The sequence below is a fragment of the Hipposideros armiger genome, unplaced genomic scaffold (assembly GCF_001890085.2).
Source record: "Hipposideros armiger isolate ML-2016 unplaced genomic scaffold, ASM189008v1 scaffold_236, whole genome shotgun sequence".
NCBI classification, from domain to species: domain Eukaryota; kingdom Metazoa; phylum Chordata; class Mammalia; order Chiroptera; family Hipposideridae; genus Hipposideros; species Hipposideros armiger.
The window spans coordinates 1,590,790-1,608,310 of record NW_017731586.1 but is presented as its reverse complement, the minus strand read 5'-3'; the positions used below and the strand labels follow the sequence as shown (position 1 = coordinate 1,608,310).

The window sequence follows — 17,521 nt, the reverse complement described above, 5'->3', positions numbered from 1 at the left end:
TATTTTCATTTAAAATAAGTAAGTATAAAAGAGTGATGGGAAGGTTCTCGTAAACTTTTTACCCATTGGCTTGTTCTAAAAATATGATTTGACTTTGCTTGGGAACAAAGTAGCTTAATTTTGGACTCTGGGGTTGTGTGTGTGTATGTGTGTGTGTGTGTAAAATGATATTTTTTAAATTGTCCGTGTTTTTTTTTTCTCCTTGGATGTTCATTCTGACTTCTCACCCTTTCTCTTGTCCCCTAATTATCTTTAGCATTTTGCCCTGCATGTGATTGTTTCCCATGAACCACTCCCAAACGTGCTTGGGAGCTCTTTGGCGATTCCACATGTGTCCATATGCTAGTAGGAAGTGTAACCTAGGACAAGTTTGAACTGTAGACCTTTTCGTGATCCTCTCCATGCAGACATGATCCATCAGGGAAGGCAGAGGTCTAGGTATACTGCTGGGCCTGGCCTTAGGCTCAGGAGAACATGGCACTGGATTTGGTTTGGCCAGCTTGCCCCNCCCCCCGCCACCCCAGTCACTCAGCCTGGGAGACTCTGATCAGTACCTTCCAGTTCACAGGACATCTGGCCCTGGTTTCTCTCATTTGTTTCCCCATCTCTGCCAGCATAATACCCATCGCTATAAGCTGCTGCCTTTGACCTACTTTTTCTACCCCAAGCCCCAGCTTAATTATATTGTGACAGACCTGGTTACAGTGGCACATTCCACCCGCTGCTCTCCCTCCCAGCCCCAGTTGTAAGACTGCTCTCGCCATGCTTACCTATGGCCCTGAGCACCTATTACCTGAATCACAAGTTACCTCTCAAATGCACGCTCGCTGCCAGACTTTCCATGAGGCCCAAGAGACCCCTCTTTACTCTTGACGGCATTTGCTTCCGGTTCTCCTTGGTAGATGACTGCCCTGATAAGGAGTCACGAGAGGGAAGGGAAAATGAAACCAGCATTTGGCTGTCCTCCTGCTCTGTCTGCAAATAATTTTAGTATGAAGTGGAGGAGTTTACAGTTGTTTAATATACGAGCATGTTAAGATGTATAAACCAGTTAAATTAGAGGATTGTTACCTGAAAGACAAGAGGCATCCTGACTTTATGAAATGACTTCCACAAGAATTTTAAAAAAGGAACAAAAAGTATATTGAAACAAGGTTCTCGCCTTAAAAGGAATGCCATCAAGAGTAAACTTCCTAAGAATGATTTTATCCCTTCTTAAAGCATGGTTTTCTCTACGGAAGTGGCAACTTGTGTAAAAGGTTAAAAATTACCCTTGATTTTATGAGAAGAGAAACTATTAAAACTGTCCAACCACAGGAAGCATGTATGAGGTGTGATCAAACAATATGGCGAATGTTTAAATAAAAAACAATTTATTTTGTCTCCTTAAAAAGGCAGACAGTAACTAGTTGTCACTCAAGTGTGGTTTCTACATGAAAAAAAAGAAAAAAACAAAAAAACAAAAAAACAATTTATTACAGTGAAAGATACATTGCTATTAATCCCCCTCAAAATACTCTCCCTCTCTGTGAACACACTTATCTCATCATTGTTGCCACTTTCTGAGGCAGTTCTGGAAGTCCTCTTTCATGAGTGTCTTTAATGGTGCTGTTGTGGCTGCCTCGATGTTTTGAATCATTTTGACTTTGGGGAAGAGCCAGAAGTCACATGGTGCCAGATCTGGTGAATAAGGTGGATGAAGACACACCATAATGTTTTTATTTGACAGAAATTGCCATATACCAGAAACGATGTGTGACAGGGAGCGTTGTCGTGATGGAAGATGATTTATGGCACACTTTAAAACACACCTTTTCTAACTGTAGCTCACACCTAACTGACTGCACCGAACAAGTTGAAACTTGTCACACACTATTACTAAGGTTCAATGCGCTGGCTCCCATATTGAAGATCCCTGCCTTTCCGTTGGATGGCACTTGGCAGCAGCAGCCACCGTATTTTGTGATCACAACGTTAAGACTCAGTGTCACAATCGCTTCTGGTACAGCAATTTCTGTCAAATAAAAACATTATGGTGTGTCCTTATCCACCTATACACCAGATCAGGCACCATGAGACTCCTGGCTCTTCTCCAAAGTAAAAATTACCATGAAAGGGAAACATTTTGAATCCGTTAAGGACACGGAGGCAGCCACATCAGTGCAACTAAAGACACGAAAGAGGACTTCCAGAACTGCTTCAGAAAGTGGCAAGAACAATGGGATAAGTGTGTGTGTTTGAAGTGGGGGGAGTATTTTGAGGGGGATTAATGGCAATGTGTCTTTTACTATAATAATTTTTTTATTTAAACATTCACCATATTATTTGATCACACCTCATATGTATTAAAAAAAATAGAAACAATAGCTTGAATATATAGATAAAAGTTGAATGAGAATACCACACATGGAGAAATGTAGTATTTTTACCAAAGTATTTCTTAAGCCAGACATCTTTAGTTTCATTTTATAAAGTAAGGAAACCTTTTATTTAATCATTTGTTTAGAGATTATTAACTACCTGACCTAGAGATTGGAAAAGCCAGAGACTTAAAGCCCCTCCCCACTAATGGCCCCTCAGAAGTGAGGGCGTCTAACAGAGTAGTTGACACCTGGACTGTTCTGCATTCACATACTTAGTTACTACTTAATTATGCTCCTTCACTTAAACAGTTTTTTAAGAACTGTTTTAACTGGGCAGAACATGAGTATAATTAATTGCTTAGTGAAACACAAAAGGCAGTTTTCCCTTGACCCTTCCAATACAGACAACCACCAGCACTTAAATAAAAGGTTTGCTAGATATCCAAAGTATCCACTCAATACCAGTGTAAGAGCTGACAATTTTTTAAAAATTAGAATTGTTGCTTTGACAACAATCTAGCATTACCAGAAATGTCAGTTGTTTATGTGGGAAATATTAATTGATTTTCCACATTTCAGTTTGTACATATGTCATATTGTGTTATAAGTAGAAATATATATTTGGCCTTCATCCATAGTTCCTGGCACAGTGCTCCTAAAATCCTTGTAATTTCCTAAGTGATAAAAGCTACAGGAACATCTTTTGTTATAATATTGACTGTTTGTTCCCAGTTCCTGAAATAGTTCCAGAGCCCAGAGGTGAGAAGAATGTCTTTTGTTATTTATAACAAGCCCCTTTCAATCCACACCCGAGTTTATGTTAATGAGGTGACTGTTGGAAAGCACCTAAGGTGGGACTGTGGCCTCAAGAACCAACCATGTGATTAGAGAGTTGGAACTTTCCGCTGCACCCCAATTCCCCACCTCCCAAGGTGAGAGTGGCTAGTAGTTGAGCTGGGTCACCAACAGCCAGTGATTTAATCAATGTTGCCTAAGTCATGGAACCTCCATCAAGAACCCTAACTCAAGGGGTTTGGAGAGCTTCCGGGCTGGATGAACGTGCGGAGGGGCAGGGAGGATGGTTGGCGTGCCTGGAGAGGGCACGGAAGCTCCGAACCCCTTCCCACGTACTTAGCCCTCTGCATCTCTCCCATCTGACTGTTCCTGAGATGTATCTTTTATAGTAAGCAAACTGTTTTCCTGAGTTCTATGAACCACTCCAACAGATTATTGACCTCAAGGAGGGGTTCTGGGAACCTCCAATTTACAGACTGTCGGTCAGAAGCACAGGCGACAACCTGGACTTGCTATAGGCATCTGAAGAGGGGGCAAATTTTGTAGGACTGAGCCCTTAACCTGTGGGATCTAACGCTGTCTCTAGGCAGGTAGTGAAGCAGGGTTTTTTGGTGTGTGTTTTTGTGTGCGCGCCGGGATCTTGATCTTGTAGCACTGAAGGATGGAGACACGGACCAGAGAGGTCAAGTTTGCAGCAGAGGATAGTTTATTAGAGCAGAAAGTAACAGCTCTCAAAACAAGAGGGGGTCCCGACTGGGGTGCCCACTAGTTAGAGCAAAGGATTTGTTTTTATACCTTTTGGGGAGAGGGGCTGCTTGGTGCCTCTTGGCACTATTATCAAATTTACATTGCTGTTTAGCCCAGAGGAGGTGTTTTCTCGAAACTGTCTAATTTTCTTAGAGCTTAATCAGTTTAATCATTGTCTCTGTTCTGAGAGGAGTATGTTAGTGGAGACTGTGGCTTTGAAGATAGGACTCCTGACAGGATTATGTTATGCTAATCAACCTCTTCAGATACCTATTCTACCTGGGGATCCCTGACTTTTTGTCATAGGCTTGGAAAAAAAGCTTTTCCTCCTCCCCCACCTGAGTTGGTCACTCTGGCGGGCCCTGTGACTTAAACCTATCTGTCAGCTAATAAAATTATTTCCCTGGCTTTATTATGGTTTCCACCCTGATTCCCTCTACCGTGGCAATTTCCCTGATTGCCTGTAATTTTTCTATCTCAGTAGTGTCAGAATTAAGTTAAATTGTAGGACATCCAGCTGATGTTGGAGAATTGATGGATGTGGGGAGAAACACCCACACATTTGATGACCAGAAGTGAAGTATTCTGTGAGTAGACTTGTGAAGAAAGCATAAGAGTTTTTCCCTATTCAACATATTTTCTGGGACAGTGAGTTAAGGCAAATTCAATTAATATTGTAAAACTTAATTTTATGATACTACAAAGAAACACTGCTTATTAGAAACAGAGTACCAGGCTGGTAAACTCATTCCTGTCCTATGTATAGAATGGGGTCCCTTCAGTTTACTTCCCAGATGGTGAAATTGCGGAACAGACCCAGGATCAAGGATTCTTGTTTTTGTTTCTCTCCTACCAGCCTCAGGGCCGTGCTGCTCTTACAGTTTTTGTTGGAGACATAATGTTTAATTCTTCAGGCTGAGAGGAGGAAAATACTTTAGCCTTTCTCTGGGTATATGCTCTTTGTGAGATGCAATCATTTCGAGCCATATTTAGTGATTATATCTTAAGAATCCAGCCCCTTAAAAATGGTAAGAGAACTACCCGTCAGGGCAAAGAAGAGAGGTTTTATTTTTTCACTAGATGTTGGGATGAAAGAGGAAGTCCATTTATAAATAGGAGAACTTGGCATTTGCAACATGCAGTCTCCTTAAGAGGAAGCCTCAGGAGTTCCAGTCACTTGTCCTGGGCCTGGATGGTCCTGCTCAGAGCATCTGGCTTGGTAGGGCCTTGCTAGCTTTGTGGACACTTAGATGTTTCTGTGTTATTCTGTCTGTGTTGGAGGTAGTGGGTCACTGCTTCTCTGGGCTGCAAGTACAAGCTGACACTGAGATGGAACCTACGAAGCAGCCAATGGACTGATGCTTTCGCTCTGCTAGTTGAACACTGGCACGGAGAGGGAAGGTTCTCCCCGAGTTGGCTTCCTCTCCTGTAAGAAGATGCTGGTTAATCAGAAGACTTAGGACTAAAGCCAGAGGGTTGTTTAGAAATGAAAGGCAGATGTTTTTTCCTGGCAGTGATTTGTGGATGAGCCAGTACCACAGGGCTCTTTTCTTTTTCTTTTTTTTTCAATCAACAGGCAATCCAGATCATAAGTGGGAAACTGTCTCTTAATGTAACCCTTTGGTTCTTTTGTTCAATTAATAATTGTGATGGTCTGCACTTGCTAATTACTTCATGTCATCCTAAGAGACAAAAAAAAGATGATTTCTCAAGAAGAGACTTCTTTCAAAATTAAAGTTTAAAACTCATGCTTGTGTAGGGAAGCGCTTTTGGATCATTCCTTGAGTATCTGATGGCTTGTAACACCAAGTGTCCCAAAAGTAGCTAAATTCATGGGTACTTTGCTTATAAAGTGTTTGTGTGTGTTTTAAAGCCTTATGAGCTCTTTTCAAGTAGCTGGCCGTGTGCTTCTCGGGCTGCGGTGGCTTTCACTTTGCTCATTTTTTGAATGAATACAGTGCCTAGTACTTACCTAGTTCCCTGAATGCTAGTCGACTGATCGGAGTGGTTTTCTGTGCTCCCAGGTTGGCTGTTAGGATGTGATCGTGCGGCTTCCCCTCCCTCGTCCCTATACTGTGTTACAACATCTAAAATTTTATCTTGGAGCTTCTTTTATTTTCTAGCTTAATGAGCATGCTGGTGTTCACTTGGCATTTGAGATCCCTCACAGACGGTCCCTAACCCCCTCTTCAATGCTGTCTGTCTCCTAGTGTTCAACAACACAATCACAAGTCTTCACACAGTTTGTTCTTCATCAGCCTTTAAACCAGAAGTGTAGATTGAGGACAAGGTTTGAGGGTAGGAGGGAGACTGGGATTACCTGGACATGCTCAAGCAGTGTTCTCGGCCTTGGCTGAACATTAGAATCAGCGGGGAACTTGTAAAACTCGGGAGGCTCCGGTCACACCCCACCAGGTAAATCTCTAAGGGATGGGACCCAGGTGGTTGCTGCAGTTTGGAGTCAGCTCTAGAGGCTGTTTTCCCCTTAGAGAATGAAGTGCTGTTGGTTGTTTTCTCTGCTTCCCCTAGTGCTCTGCCTCTGATCTACACCCAAAATCCACATTTGGGTCTCTCAGTCTTCCTCACTTCCTAAGAGCCCCACCTGGGATATCCTGTCCTTATCCTTCATTACTCAAACCCATTTTCATCCTCTGGGTCTCGTCTATTAAGCAGGCTTCCAAATAGACCTTCCAATTTACAGTGATCTCCGTGAATTTTCATAACTTAAAAAGTTGCATCACTTATCTCGTAGATCCACATAGTGACATGTGGCACCAATTGTTTTTCTCTATACACTCTTTAATAGCTATGGTACAACATCCAGTGCAGTGACCTCCTTCAAAGACCTATACATTTATATTAAAATATATTTTAAACTTAGATCCTTTTCCTTCGAACTCAGTGATTTTAGGCCATGGATCGCTTTGAAACTTTGGTGCAAACTGTAGACCTTCTTCCCAGAAAAGTGCTCAAACATACACTTCATGTTACATACAGTCAGTGGGTTCACGAGCCCCTTTGAAGCCTGTGCATGGACTTATTTCATTGGTTTATTCTCAGTTGAGAAAAGGGATTTTTTAATGGAGGAGCGAGGGGAAGGAAGGCCATTTGGGAGAGAGCTTTTCCTAGGAGCGTGAGAATGTGAATGGGGTCTTCTGACAGGAGGGTGGCATTCAGCCTGAAAGGAGGAGGCCCTGTGACAGGTAGGACACCTGTGTTTTTCCCTTCCCACATCTTGTCCTGGGCAAGATGGAGGGCAGACCACACGGTGGAACTGGTGGCAAAACAGGCAGAGCTAATAGCGTAATTGACCACAAGATGTCACCACAACACCAATGAGTTTCCCGACTTTTGGCAGTAGTGCGTCTGAACCCAGAGGTAAAAATATCCAGAAAGTTGTGGTGACTTCTCGTCAGGGGCCTAACACTGCCCAATGTCAGCAGGATTTGCTTTCATTATTATTATTATTTCCAGTACAAGGAATATCAGAGGGTAAAGGTACATTAAGTATAAATAAATGGGAAGTTAAAGAAAAGGTGAGTGAGGTAGGTCAAGTGAGGAGTGACGTGACCCCAGTGTTCTTATTTCCCCCAGAAATGACACTTTCTTGGAAATAGTTTTTCCTATTTTCGTGAGAAGGGATTTTGGCTGGACTGGCCTTTTAAAAAGGCTTCTGAAACAGCAAGTTAACATTACTATGTAACTCTTTTTATTGACCTCCCCAAAATCCATTTTGAACCAATTATGATTGTCCTTTCAATAAGAATTTGGAGAATGTATTTATTATTTAACATTTAACGTTAAATAATAGTGTGTTATTTAATGTAAGGGCGTTTTTTTCTTGATTGAGGCACATTTTATTTAAGTTCTCTTTTTTCTTGCAGTACAGCCAAGTCTATTACCACGGTAGGTTTAGCTACTTTGTTTCATGGCCGCACATTGCACCCTTGGTCCCAGTCAAATCTTTTATAAATGCATAGTTTGGGCAAGAAAGTGTGTATCATAAGTCTATCTTCATTGATTTAAAAAAAAACACAAAAAAACAATTTGGAGCAGCTGCTTTTCTCCAGGCCTACCTGCTCTCACCATCTTGAAAATATACTATCCTTTTAAGATATCTGCTGCTTGCTTGACTTAAAAAAAGAAGGAAAAAAATTTGTCAGTACATCCTTCAACATTAAAAAAGGTATTAATATTGCATTTAATTTAAAAATAAACAGGATGAATACATTCTTGCTCAGGGTAGTACAATTATATCAATAAATTGAAGACCTAGATAGGATGTCAGCTATTTCGTTCTGGCGTATTTCACAACTGAATGTGAAACTAGTTCACTTTACCTTTCTGATTCCTAGCTTTGGGAAAAACAAATCTAGTAAATAAGCTTAGCAGGAAAGTAAGCCTATTTCACGTCCTCCAAATCTTATGACTATTCTCTGACTGAACATGGTATTGCTGATACAACCTAAATCAGAAAAATGGGTCTCTGGGGAGGACATGACTTGTGTTTAACATAGGCTGGTGAGCGTTGCCTTCACCCCGGGGAGCCATTCCAGTCTGGGGAGGTGAGCAATGGTTCTCTCTGTGTAAAAGGGGGTAGACAAGGAAGTGGGGAAGGCAAGACTCTAAGTCTATGTTAGAATTCCTATCGGGATGAGAATGCCATCCTTCGTGGAAAGTATTCACTCGGAAATGCTGCTGCGTGAGAGCTGAGGCATGCCCAGTTTTGCAGCAAGGCTGGCGTGGTCCCTCCTGGGTCATTTGGCCAACAGGCCCCGCCTCTCAAGCTCGCTGATGTTTTTGTCTCCTATAGGTGCGTAGCTTTCAGGGATACTGGGAAAAACTGAACTTACACCTGGAACATGTCAAGTACACCGAGCCACACTTGCACTATAACAACAGCGTGGTCAGGAGAGAGTGGCACAGCCTGATCTCGGAAGAGGTATGTGTGGGTTCATGAGAACAACGCAAGAAGCAAAAGCAATAGTGTATTAGATCCAGGTGATACTTGTAAGTTGTCAGGCTGGCTTACATTTGTAGCACTCCCCCCATTGCCAGGCACTACTCATCTCTTACTGGGCAGACAGGGGGGCTTCTTGGATGCTTCTTTGGGGTGTGGACCAGTTCTGCATCTTGATTGTGGTGGTGCATGAATTTATGCATGTGATAAAACGATATAGAACTATACACTCATTGTACCAGTGTCAGTTTTCTGATTTTGATAGTGTACTACACATAGCTGTTTATAAAAGATGTAAACATTGGGTGAGACTGGATAAAGATTAACAGATCTCCCTGCAGCATTGTTGTGTATAGTTGTAATGTTGTTGTGTATAACATATATATATATATATATATATATATTTTTTTTTTTTTTTTTAAAGATTCTTATTGGGGAATTGGGGGAAGGGGAACAGACAAGTTGCTATCCTTTTGCTCTTCAGTCTAGTTGTGGAGGACGTTGCTTCACTGGCCCAAGTTGGCACCATCATTGCGCTCTTCCCGGGCAAGGCAGATCAGTCGCCGGCTTCTGGACGGCCACTCACGCTGGCTGCTGGCTGCTGGCTACACGTGGTAGCCCATGGCAACCCACCTGCCATCGCTGGCGAATCACGGCAGGCAGCCCAGCTCCAGGTTGAGCTGTTGTTCAGCATCTTAGCTGTGGAGGGCAGTGCCACTGGCCCTCATATGTGGGATCCGAACTGGGGCCCTCTGGCATCCCAAGCCAGTTCTTAACCATCGTGCCACTCGGCCGGCCCGTGTATGACATTTTTGACTTGCAACTTCTGTAAATCTATAATAGTTTCAGAATAAAACATTTCTAAAACAATTTTCTAAGAATCTAAGTGTTTTACCTGTTTACCTGGAAAGTGTATGTTTTTTTGCTGAAACTCTTAATTGTATTATATTGTGTCTTTGATGTGAAAAATATCACCCATAAAACCTTCACCTTTCACACCTCTGACATGTTCTCACTCCTAGAAAACAGGAAAAAGAAGGCCCAAGGTGTATGTGAGGAATATTCTTGATAATGCCATCAAGTAAGTAAAATTAGGGATTATTGTATCTGTAAGATGATTATCTCTTGCAATTATTTTGTTGGCTACCTAGCAGGGAAGTAGCTTACTTTCTTTGTGTATCCTCAGCAAAAATGATGCTGTCAGCTTAATGAATGCAGCCACTGGGCCCTATTTCTGGAGTTTGAGGCTGGAGTGTCTAGTGGGAAAAGTTTATCTGTTAAACATTACAAACTTGCCTCCTGGAGATAGATGATTTATCAGGGAGAAAGGATAAAGAAAACTCTTATTAATGGAGCCCTTTAGGGGGGTATAGGCAGGAAGCTGATTGAGAAAAGTGTTAGTGGGCTGGTGAGCTGCTCTTATTTTGAAAGCAGATTTTCTGGATAGTGAGTCATCTCAGTGCTACAAGTACAGGCCCCGTTCCAGCCCCTGTTCTATTTTCTGTTCCCATTATTTCCAATAACTGAGAGCTGTGATTGTTGTAAATTATTGTCATTGTTTGCACTAAAAGGCTTTGAGTTTTATAATTGCCTAATGTGGCTTTTGCCAAGTTGATTAAAAGTTTTTGAGGTTTTCAGCAGCCCGAGTTTCTGCAGTGGTTTTATAGGTTTTAAAGGACGACATCTTTGTATGGTGTGTGGCTTTCATTTTTTTTTTTTTTTTAAATATTGCTTCCTGTGTGAATAACACTGGCTACTTTCTTTCTAGGGTGATTTCTAACCTAGAAGCAAGGAATTTGGGTAAGAAAAGTCTTCTGGATTTCAGTCAGTGTTTTGTTTATAACATCGTTCTTCCTTCCACTGTGGGTTGGCAGGAAAATCACTTCCAACAGTGTAATGAAGACAGCTCCCTTTAATATCTTCCTGCCGGAGTAGTCACCCGGCTTCTTCCATGTCTGTCTTGGCACCAGGACCTTTGGGGACAGCTGCTGAGTGTTGTTGGCCTCCTGGTTTTCATTATTTGTCCTCTTGGATTTGATCTCATTAACATGCCCGCTGGCTGTACCCACAGGATGCTCTTTGGAAGCTCCCTTGGCTTAGGGATGCTTCCTTTCCAGCTGTCTTATCGTACGAGCGCCTGTGACGCCTGTGCTCCTTCCGTGTTGGTTGACACTTGGGTACTCACTGGACTGGGTCTTGTGCATGCACAAATGAGGAGCCTCCTGGTGGGCCTGTGGCTGGGGGAGGAAGAGCACAGGCTGGGAGCCTGGCAGAACTGGACTTGAATTCCAGCTTGGCCACATGCTCACATGTGCTCTTGGGCAAACCATTTATCCATTTCGTGTGGTCCTCCTCAGGGCAAGGGCAGAGAGAAAATGAGAGTAAATAGGGTCATGTTTATAGTACCTAGTACGACGCTTGGCACATGTGGGCTCCCTGAGGTGGCTGCTTTTCGTTAGTGTATGAGAAAGAAATGCTAACACATAATTTCTAAACCAAGTGACAGGTGTTATGTCGTCTCGGGGTGCAGGGGCGAGGGGCTAAGTCATGACTGGGGATGGTTGGGGCAGAGTCTTGACAAACAAGGGGGACTTAGCTGAGTAGAACTCTTGGGGAAGAGAATGCTAAGCATATTCAGGTATAAGCCCTTTGGTGGTTTTGTTGGTGGAACTCTTTCACAACTCATAAAGGTCAGCCTTTATTGAAAAAGCTGTTGTTTTTATATCTCACCTCTCTCTTATGGGCCTGGATGTTTAGGTATATGTTGGGTGACCCTAACGGAAATTATTTTATAGAGTGTGTTACTGCACATCCTGCAGCTGTGTACACAACCTACGTGAACCGTGACAGTGAACTTGTCACCCAGCCCAGGCCGACAGAGCTTGGGCTCACTGAATAGCCCTGAGGGAACCAGCTAGGGTTTCTGCCACTAGCACCAGGGAGGAGCAGTTGGCAGGAGCTGCCCACTGCACTGGGGTGTGAATGTGTGTGATTCAGGCATTTTGCAATATGGGTTGTGCCCACCCTGCTTCTTCCGTTCTAGTGCCTTCTGCTCCTGTCCTCAAGCCTGCTTGCATCCTGTTACTAGTCATTCTCTTCTGACGTGCTATTGGGAACGTGCCTGTTCCTCTCACGTGCTTTTGCTTGTACTAGTTTCCTAAGGAGAATGCCATCACTGCCCGAAATGAAACCCTCCATGTGAAATTCAGGGCTGCTGGGATCAAGGTCTAAATGATTTCATCTTAATCATGAAGGTTGTGTAGGATTCAGGTAGGATTTCACCCGAGAATTCAAGAGGCATCTGTGCCCTTCCACAAGGAGTCAGCCCACAGACCAGGGTAGTTCTGCCATCTTGACGGCGCTGTGCCTTAGGTGTTCTAGAACAGGAAGGGCAGTTAGGGAGTGTTAGGGCAGACCTTCCGATGAAGCTGTTTGCCTGCCCGCCAGCCTTTCTGGCGCAGTGCATGTCATGGGGAAAGTGACATCTGATTTAACCTTATGTGTCACGTTTCCATCTTGATCTAGTTACCTTTTCTGTTGGATAACTTATGCCAATTAGTACTATTGCCACAGTAGGTGACTGGTCCCCTCAGCTTAGCAACTTCCAAAGACACTGAACTGTGGGGGGGTCAGAAAGAAGGGAGTTCTGTGATGCTCCACCAAGTCCTTGTGGATTATGGCCCCTTAGGGTTAAGAGAGGGCCCAGGTCACTCCGTCTCCAGTGAGGCAGAAGTTCTTAGACAGCAGTGAGTTTTTGTGTTGAAGAGAAATCAAAGCCAGAGCCTGTAGGTATTGGGAAATGTCTTCCTTCCTTCCTTCCCTCCTTTCTTCCTTCCTTTCTCCCTCCCTCCCTCCCGCTCTCCCTTTTTCCCTCCCTCCCTTCCTTCCTTCCATCTATCCTTCCTTCATCTCTACCACTCCCTGTTGCACAGAGCTCTCTGTGTGTCACTTGAGTGGCAAGTTCAGCTTGCAGGGCTAGGTCACACTCACCTAGTGAAAAATTTTCATCTATCAGGGAAGTGTTATGACTCAGGGAAGGGAAACCTAGGCTGATTCCTCTTTCTTCTAGCCCATTTCTTGTGAACGACCCTGCTTGACAATTGCTCTGTTTAATTTCAGAGCCAAGATTGACACCCCTGTTCCAGGAGGAAGACAACCACCAGAGGCTGCTTGTGGGGCTGGTGAGTGGTTTGCGGCTGTTGGGGTGCTGGCACAATGGGCTTTGAGAAAAGGGAGAGGGCTAGATTGTCCTGTCATTCTGATCTTGTTCTTCACTTGTTCTCTGAACACATAGCTGTTCCCAGCCACTTTGGGCCCTGTGTGTTCCGTGGTAAGGAACACGTACATGGTTTCTGCCCTCTCAGAATTTGTAGTCTAGTGGGGAAGACGCCCATTAATCAATCACCCTAGTAAATACATAATTTCAAAACAACATAAGAAATGTCCAGCATTGAGACTGTTTAAAATGAGGAAAAAGCAACATCTCTGTGGATTTGTATTTGGGGTTTAAAATAAAACAGAATAAAGTATTGTTTCTCAAGAAATTCTACTACTGGGAAGACAAAAGAAATATAAATCAAAATAAATTAATTGAAGAGCAGAATTGGTAAACAAATCCAAAATCTTTAAAAGACTGACTAGAGACATCTAGAAAGTCTAATAAAATATTTTTAATACTGTGCAGGCTCAAATGGGATTAGACATGGCAAGTTAAAATATATGAGAAAAATATGTAGAAATACATAGCCATACACTTAAAAATCCTAGTTAAAATTTCCTTGGCAAATAGAATGACCAAACTTGAGCCAAGAAGTACTAGAAGACCTGAAAGCACAATAATCATGAAATAATTTGAAAAAAAGTCAAAGATTATCTCCAAGAAAAGGCCCCGAGTTATTTATTGAGTTTGTTCTTTCAATCTTTTAAGGACCAGGTCATTCCCATACTATGTAAAGTATTTTTGAAAAAAGATGGGAAGTTTCTTAATCACTTTAAAAAGCCAGCATAACCTTAAAACTAAAATCTGACAATAGCTACTTTTACTTATGAGTATAGATACCACAAGCTTAATTAAAATACTTTCTAGGGAGCATTTTCTAATCCCTTGAGACTTTGCTTCCTGGCAATTGTCGTCAGTTTAGCTCAAATAAACTCTTATAAGCTTTAAAATAAACAAACAACTTTCTAGTGGTATATTTGAAGATACAATGTGGCCAAGTGGGGTTCTTTTTAGGAAGTCTTAATATTAAGAAATATATTAATATTAGGAAATGCATTCATTACATCACTAGGTGAAAGAGGAAAAATGATAACCTCTATCAGTGCTAAAAGTTGATTAAAGTGGAATTCCAATCTTGGAATACACAAATCAATAAAACAAAGAATAATCTAATATTAATAGCCAACATCCTTCTTAATGGAACATTGGAGGTATTCCTATCAAAATCAGAAAGAAGTTGGATCCTTGCTATTTTCATTAAAATTTTACATGGTTCTGGAAATTCTAGCCAATGCAATAAGAAACAGAAGAAGATTGTAAGATTGTATAATGCAACAAACAAACAAAACAATCAATTGGGTAAATGGAAAATAAGGAGCAAGTTAGTAAGCTGGAGATTCTGTATCTATTTTCTTTTTTAATTAGGATTAACCAATTAGAAAAGATAATGAAAACCAATATCGCATTTCCAAGTCCTATGAGTCTAAGCTTAATAACATTACAAGCAAAAAGCCAATAAAATGTGTGACAATTGACTGATTCACTTGATAAAGTTAAGAGATGAGAGACTGGCATTACCAGAGATCTGAATGTGTTGTTGATCTACAGTGACAGAAACAATATGGTGCTTATACAAAAATAGACAGTCAATAGACCCTAGTTTTAATTAGAATCTTTAGTGTCTGGTACATGAGGCATTTAAAAATCAATGTGGAAAGAAATATTTTTTAATAAATCAGTCAATAGTGGCCTATTTGTAAAAGAAATAGAGTTCTCCTATCCCAAATGCCACCACTTTATACCATAAACCAATAGAAACATCAGATAGGTTAAGGAGTCTAAAATATAAAATATTGAACTGTATGAAAGAATTTGAGTAAAATAAGTAGATAGATAAACAGTACTGCAATAGGGAACATTTTCTAAGTATATTATTTAACATAGACATACAGGAAAACTGACAACAATTTAAATATCATAGTAGCAAAGTTCAGGGTACAGGGAATTGGACAGCCCCATGTCCAGTAATTAGTGTAGCCACAGTGGGCGGCATCGCCACAAACCTGGTGTGTGGCCCAACAAAATCCATTTCTAGGAATTTAGCCTGACAAAAGAATTGGGGATGTGGCAAACAACTTTCATGTAAGGATTTTTAATGGCATTATTAACAGTATTAAAAGAAACATCTGATATGTACAAGAAGGAAATAAATAATTCAGTTATAGTACTTTCATAAAATTGAACACTGTGCAGCCATTAAGACTAGTGTGGTAAAGAATATTTAATGACAAACTATTACATGAAAAACAAATTACAGGGCCAGCCGAGTGGCGCGGTGGTTAAGAGCTGGCTTGGGACACCAGAGGGCCCCGGTTCAGATCCCACATATGAGGGCCAGTGACGCTGCCCTCCACAGCTAAGATGCTGAACAACAGCTCAACCTGGAGCTGGGCTGCCGTGAGTCGCCGGCGACGGTGTAGGCTGCAGCCCCTGCTGCAGTGGTTGCTTTGGGCTACCGTGTGTGGCCAGCAGCCAGCGTGAGCGGCCGTTCAGAAGTCGGTGACTGATTTGCCTCGCCTGGGAAGAGTGCAATGATGGTGACAACTTGGGCCAGTGAAGCAACATTCTCCACAACTAGACTGAAGAACAAAATGACAGCAATTTGTTTGTTCCCCTTCCCTCAATTCCCCAGTGCTGGTCCCATTCCCCAATTCCCCAATAAAAATCTTTAAAAAAAAACAAACCAGATTACAAAACACAGGAATGATTGTCAGACCAGGAAGAAGGAAAATAAAAAAACCAAAATGTTAATGTAGATGGCAGGATTATATAGATGACTTACATTTTTCATCTTTATGGTTATTATAGAAAAATTGAAAAAGACAAAAACATATACATTTTGTCTTAAACAACAAATAAATATTGTTTTTTAAAGCCTGATCAATTAGCACTTGCAGGAGACTGAATTGAAGTAATATACCACTCGGTCTTGGCCCAGAATGCTACGGGCTAAGTTTTACTCAGGGTATCCTATAGTTAAATCTGCTAAAATAGAAGATGTGTGCACATGTTGTACAGTTCTTATGGATTTTTTATTGGTGCAAAGATCTCTGTAGCCAGGAGACCCTCTAGCTGAGCAGAGAGTCCAGGCAAAAGGGAGAAAAAAAGCAGAAAGAAGGAGAAGGAGAAAGAAAAGCAAAAGGTAGGGAGGGCTGGGAATGCCACAGTGATTGGGGAGCCCCAAGGATGATCAGAACAGTATAGAAACAAGCCCATCTGGAGGCACTAGAATGAATACTGTATTTCAATATCTTTGCATGTCGTGGGCTGTGTGAAATGTCTGCAGCCACTGTGCAGGGGTGGTGGGTACCTGATACATTTCCTTTTTCTCATCAGGGCCTGGAGCCTGACTCTCAGTTGCTCCCTGGGCTTTGAGTGAATCAGAAGTAGTTCCTCTTGAGGGAAACATTGGTGTCCCCTGAGTTATGCCCATTGGAAGGAGACTGAGGGTTATGCATTTCTGCTGGAGGGATCTTCAGACCCAATATTTTTCATATTGATAAGGACTGTTAATAAACAGATCTAATTCAACCAGTTGCAGATGTGAGTGGGTATGTTGTGACTTATATAATCCATTTCCTGTTTTTAGATGGTGTCTGAGCTAAAAGACCATCTTTTGAGACACCTACAAGGCGTAGAAAAGAAGAAAATTGAAAAGATAGTCCTGGATTACGTTTCAAAACTGGTTGGTTTTGTTTTTTTGTTTTTCATCCCTTGGCCCCTGGTATATAGTTTCCAGTGTGAGGTACAGTATATTTTTCAAATGAGGTTTTTGGAGTTCTCCCACCCTCAAACCAGTATATTTGGTGCTACGGATTGAGGAAAGGGGGAAATAACCACAAACAATGAGAACTTGATTTTGAAAGAGGTTTATTGCACTCCCTTCAAATAGTGATGATAGGCTCATGAAATCATAGAACAGTGATGGATTTAGAATGTTTGCCAAATGTTCACATCTTGGCATCTCTCAGTTCCTTATTAAACAGTAGATAATGATTTCTGAACATGGAGGTTTATGCAGACATGAGAGAACTTGAACTTCAATTTTTAATTAGCTCCAACAGCCCAATTAGGCTAGATTCCAGCTCAGTTGTGAAAATACTACCACATTCAAATCTGATGAGATTAGCAGCTCATTTACTAGGTAGTTGCTTATTGAACTTGTGTGTGATCCAAATTAAGGACACCAGTACATATGTAAATAACAGTGATGTTAAGGCTGTCTTGAGTCTTTCAAAAAGCATATGAAATTGAGGTCTGACCTGCTTAGAACCTAGAAATAATATGCTGGACAGATTTCTAAAAGTATTTAAATACACACAAAGAATACTGCATTTCTCCCAGTTTGGGTAAGACCAATATGTAAAGGAGCCAGTG

General features: G+C 41.7%; 1 protein-coding gene across 1 annotated transcript in view; it reads left to right on the top strand.

Moving 5' to 3' along the window:
* GSAP (gamma-secretase activating protein) overlaps positions 1 to 17,521 on the top strand; it is a 79,522-nt gene that overhangs the window by 50,697 nt on the left and 11,304 nt on the right. The window contains exons 20-24 of the mRNA XM_019655143.1: positions 8,719 to 8,847; positions 9,888 to 9,946; positions 10,634 to 10,665; positions 12,985 to 13,046; positions 16,734 to 16,829. Coding sequence (XP_019510688.1) covers positions 8,719 to 8,847; positions 9,888 to 9,946; positions 10,634 to 10,665; positions 12,985 to 13,046; positions 16,734 to 16,829 — 378 coding nt within the window. The remainder of the gene's footprint in view (positions 1 to 8,718; positions 8,848 to 9,887; positions 9,947 to 10,633; positions 10,666 to 12,984; positions 13,047 to 16,733; positions 16,830 to 17,521) is intronic.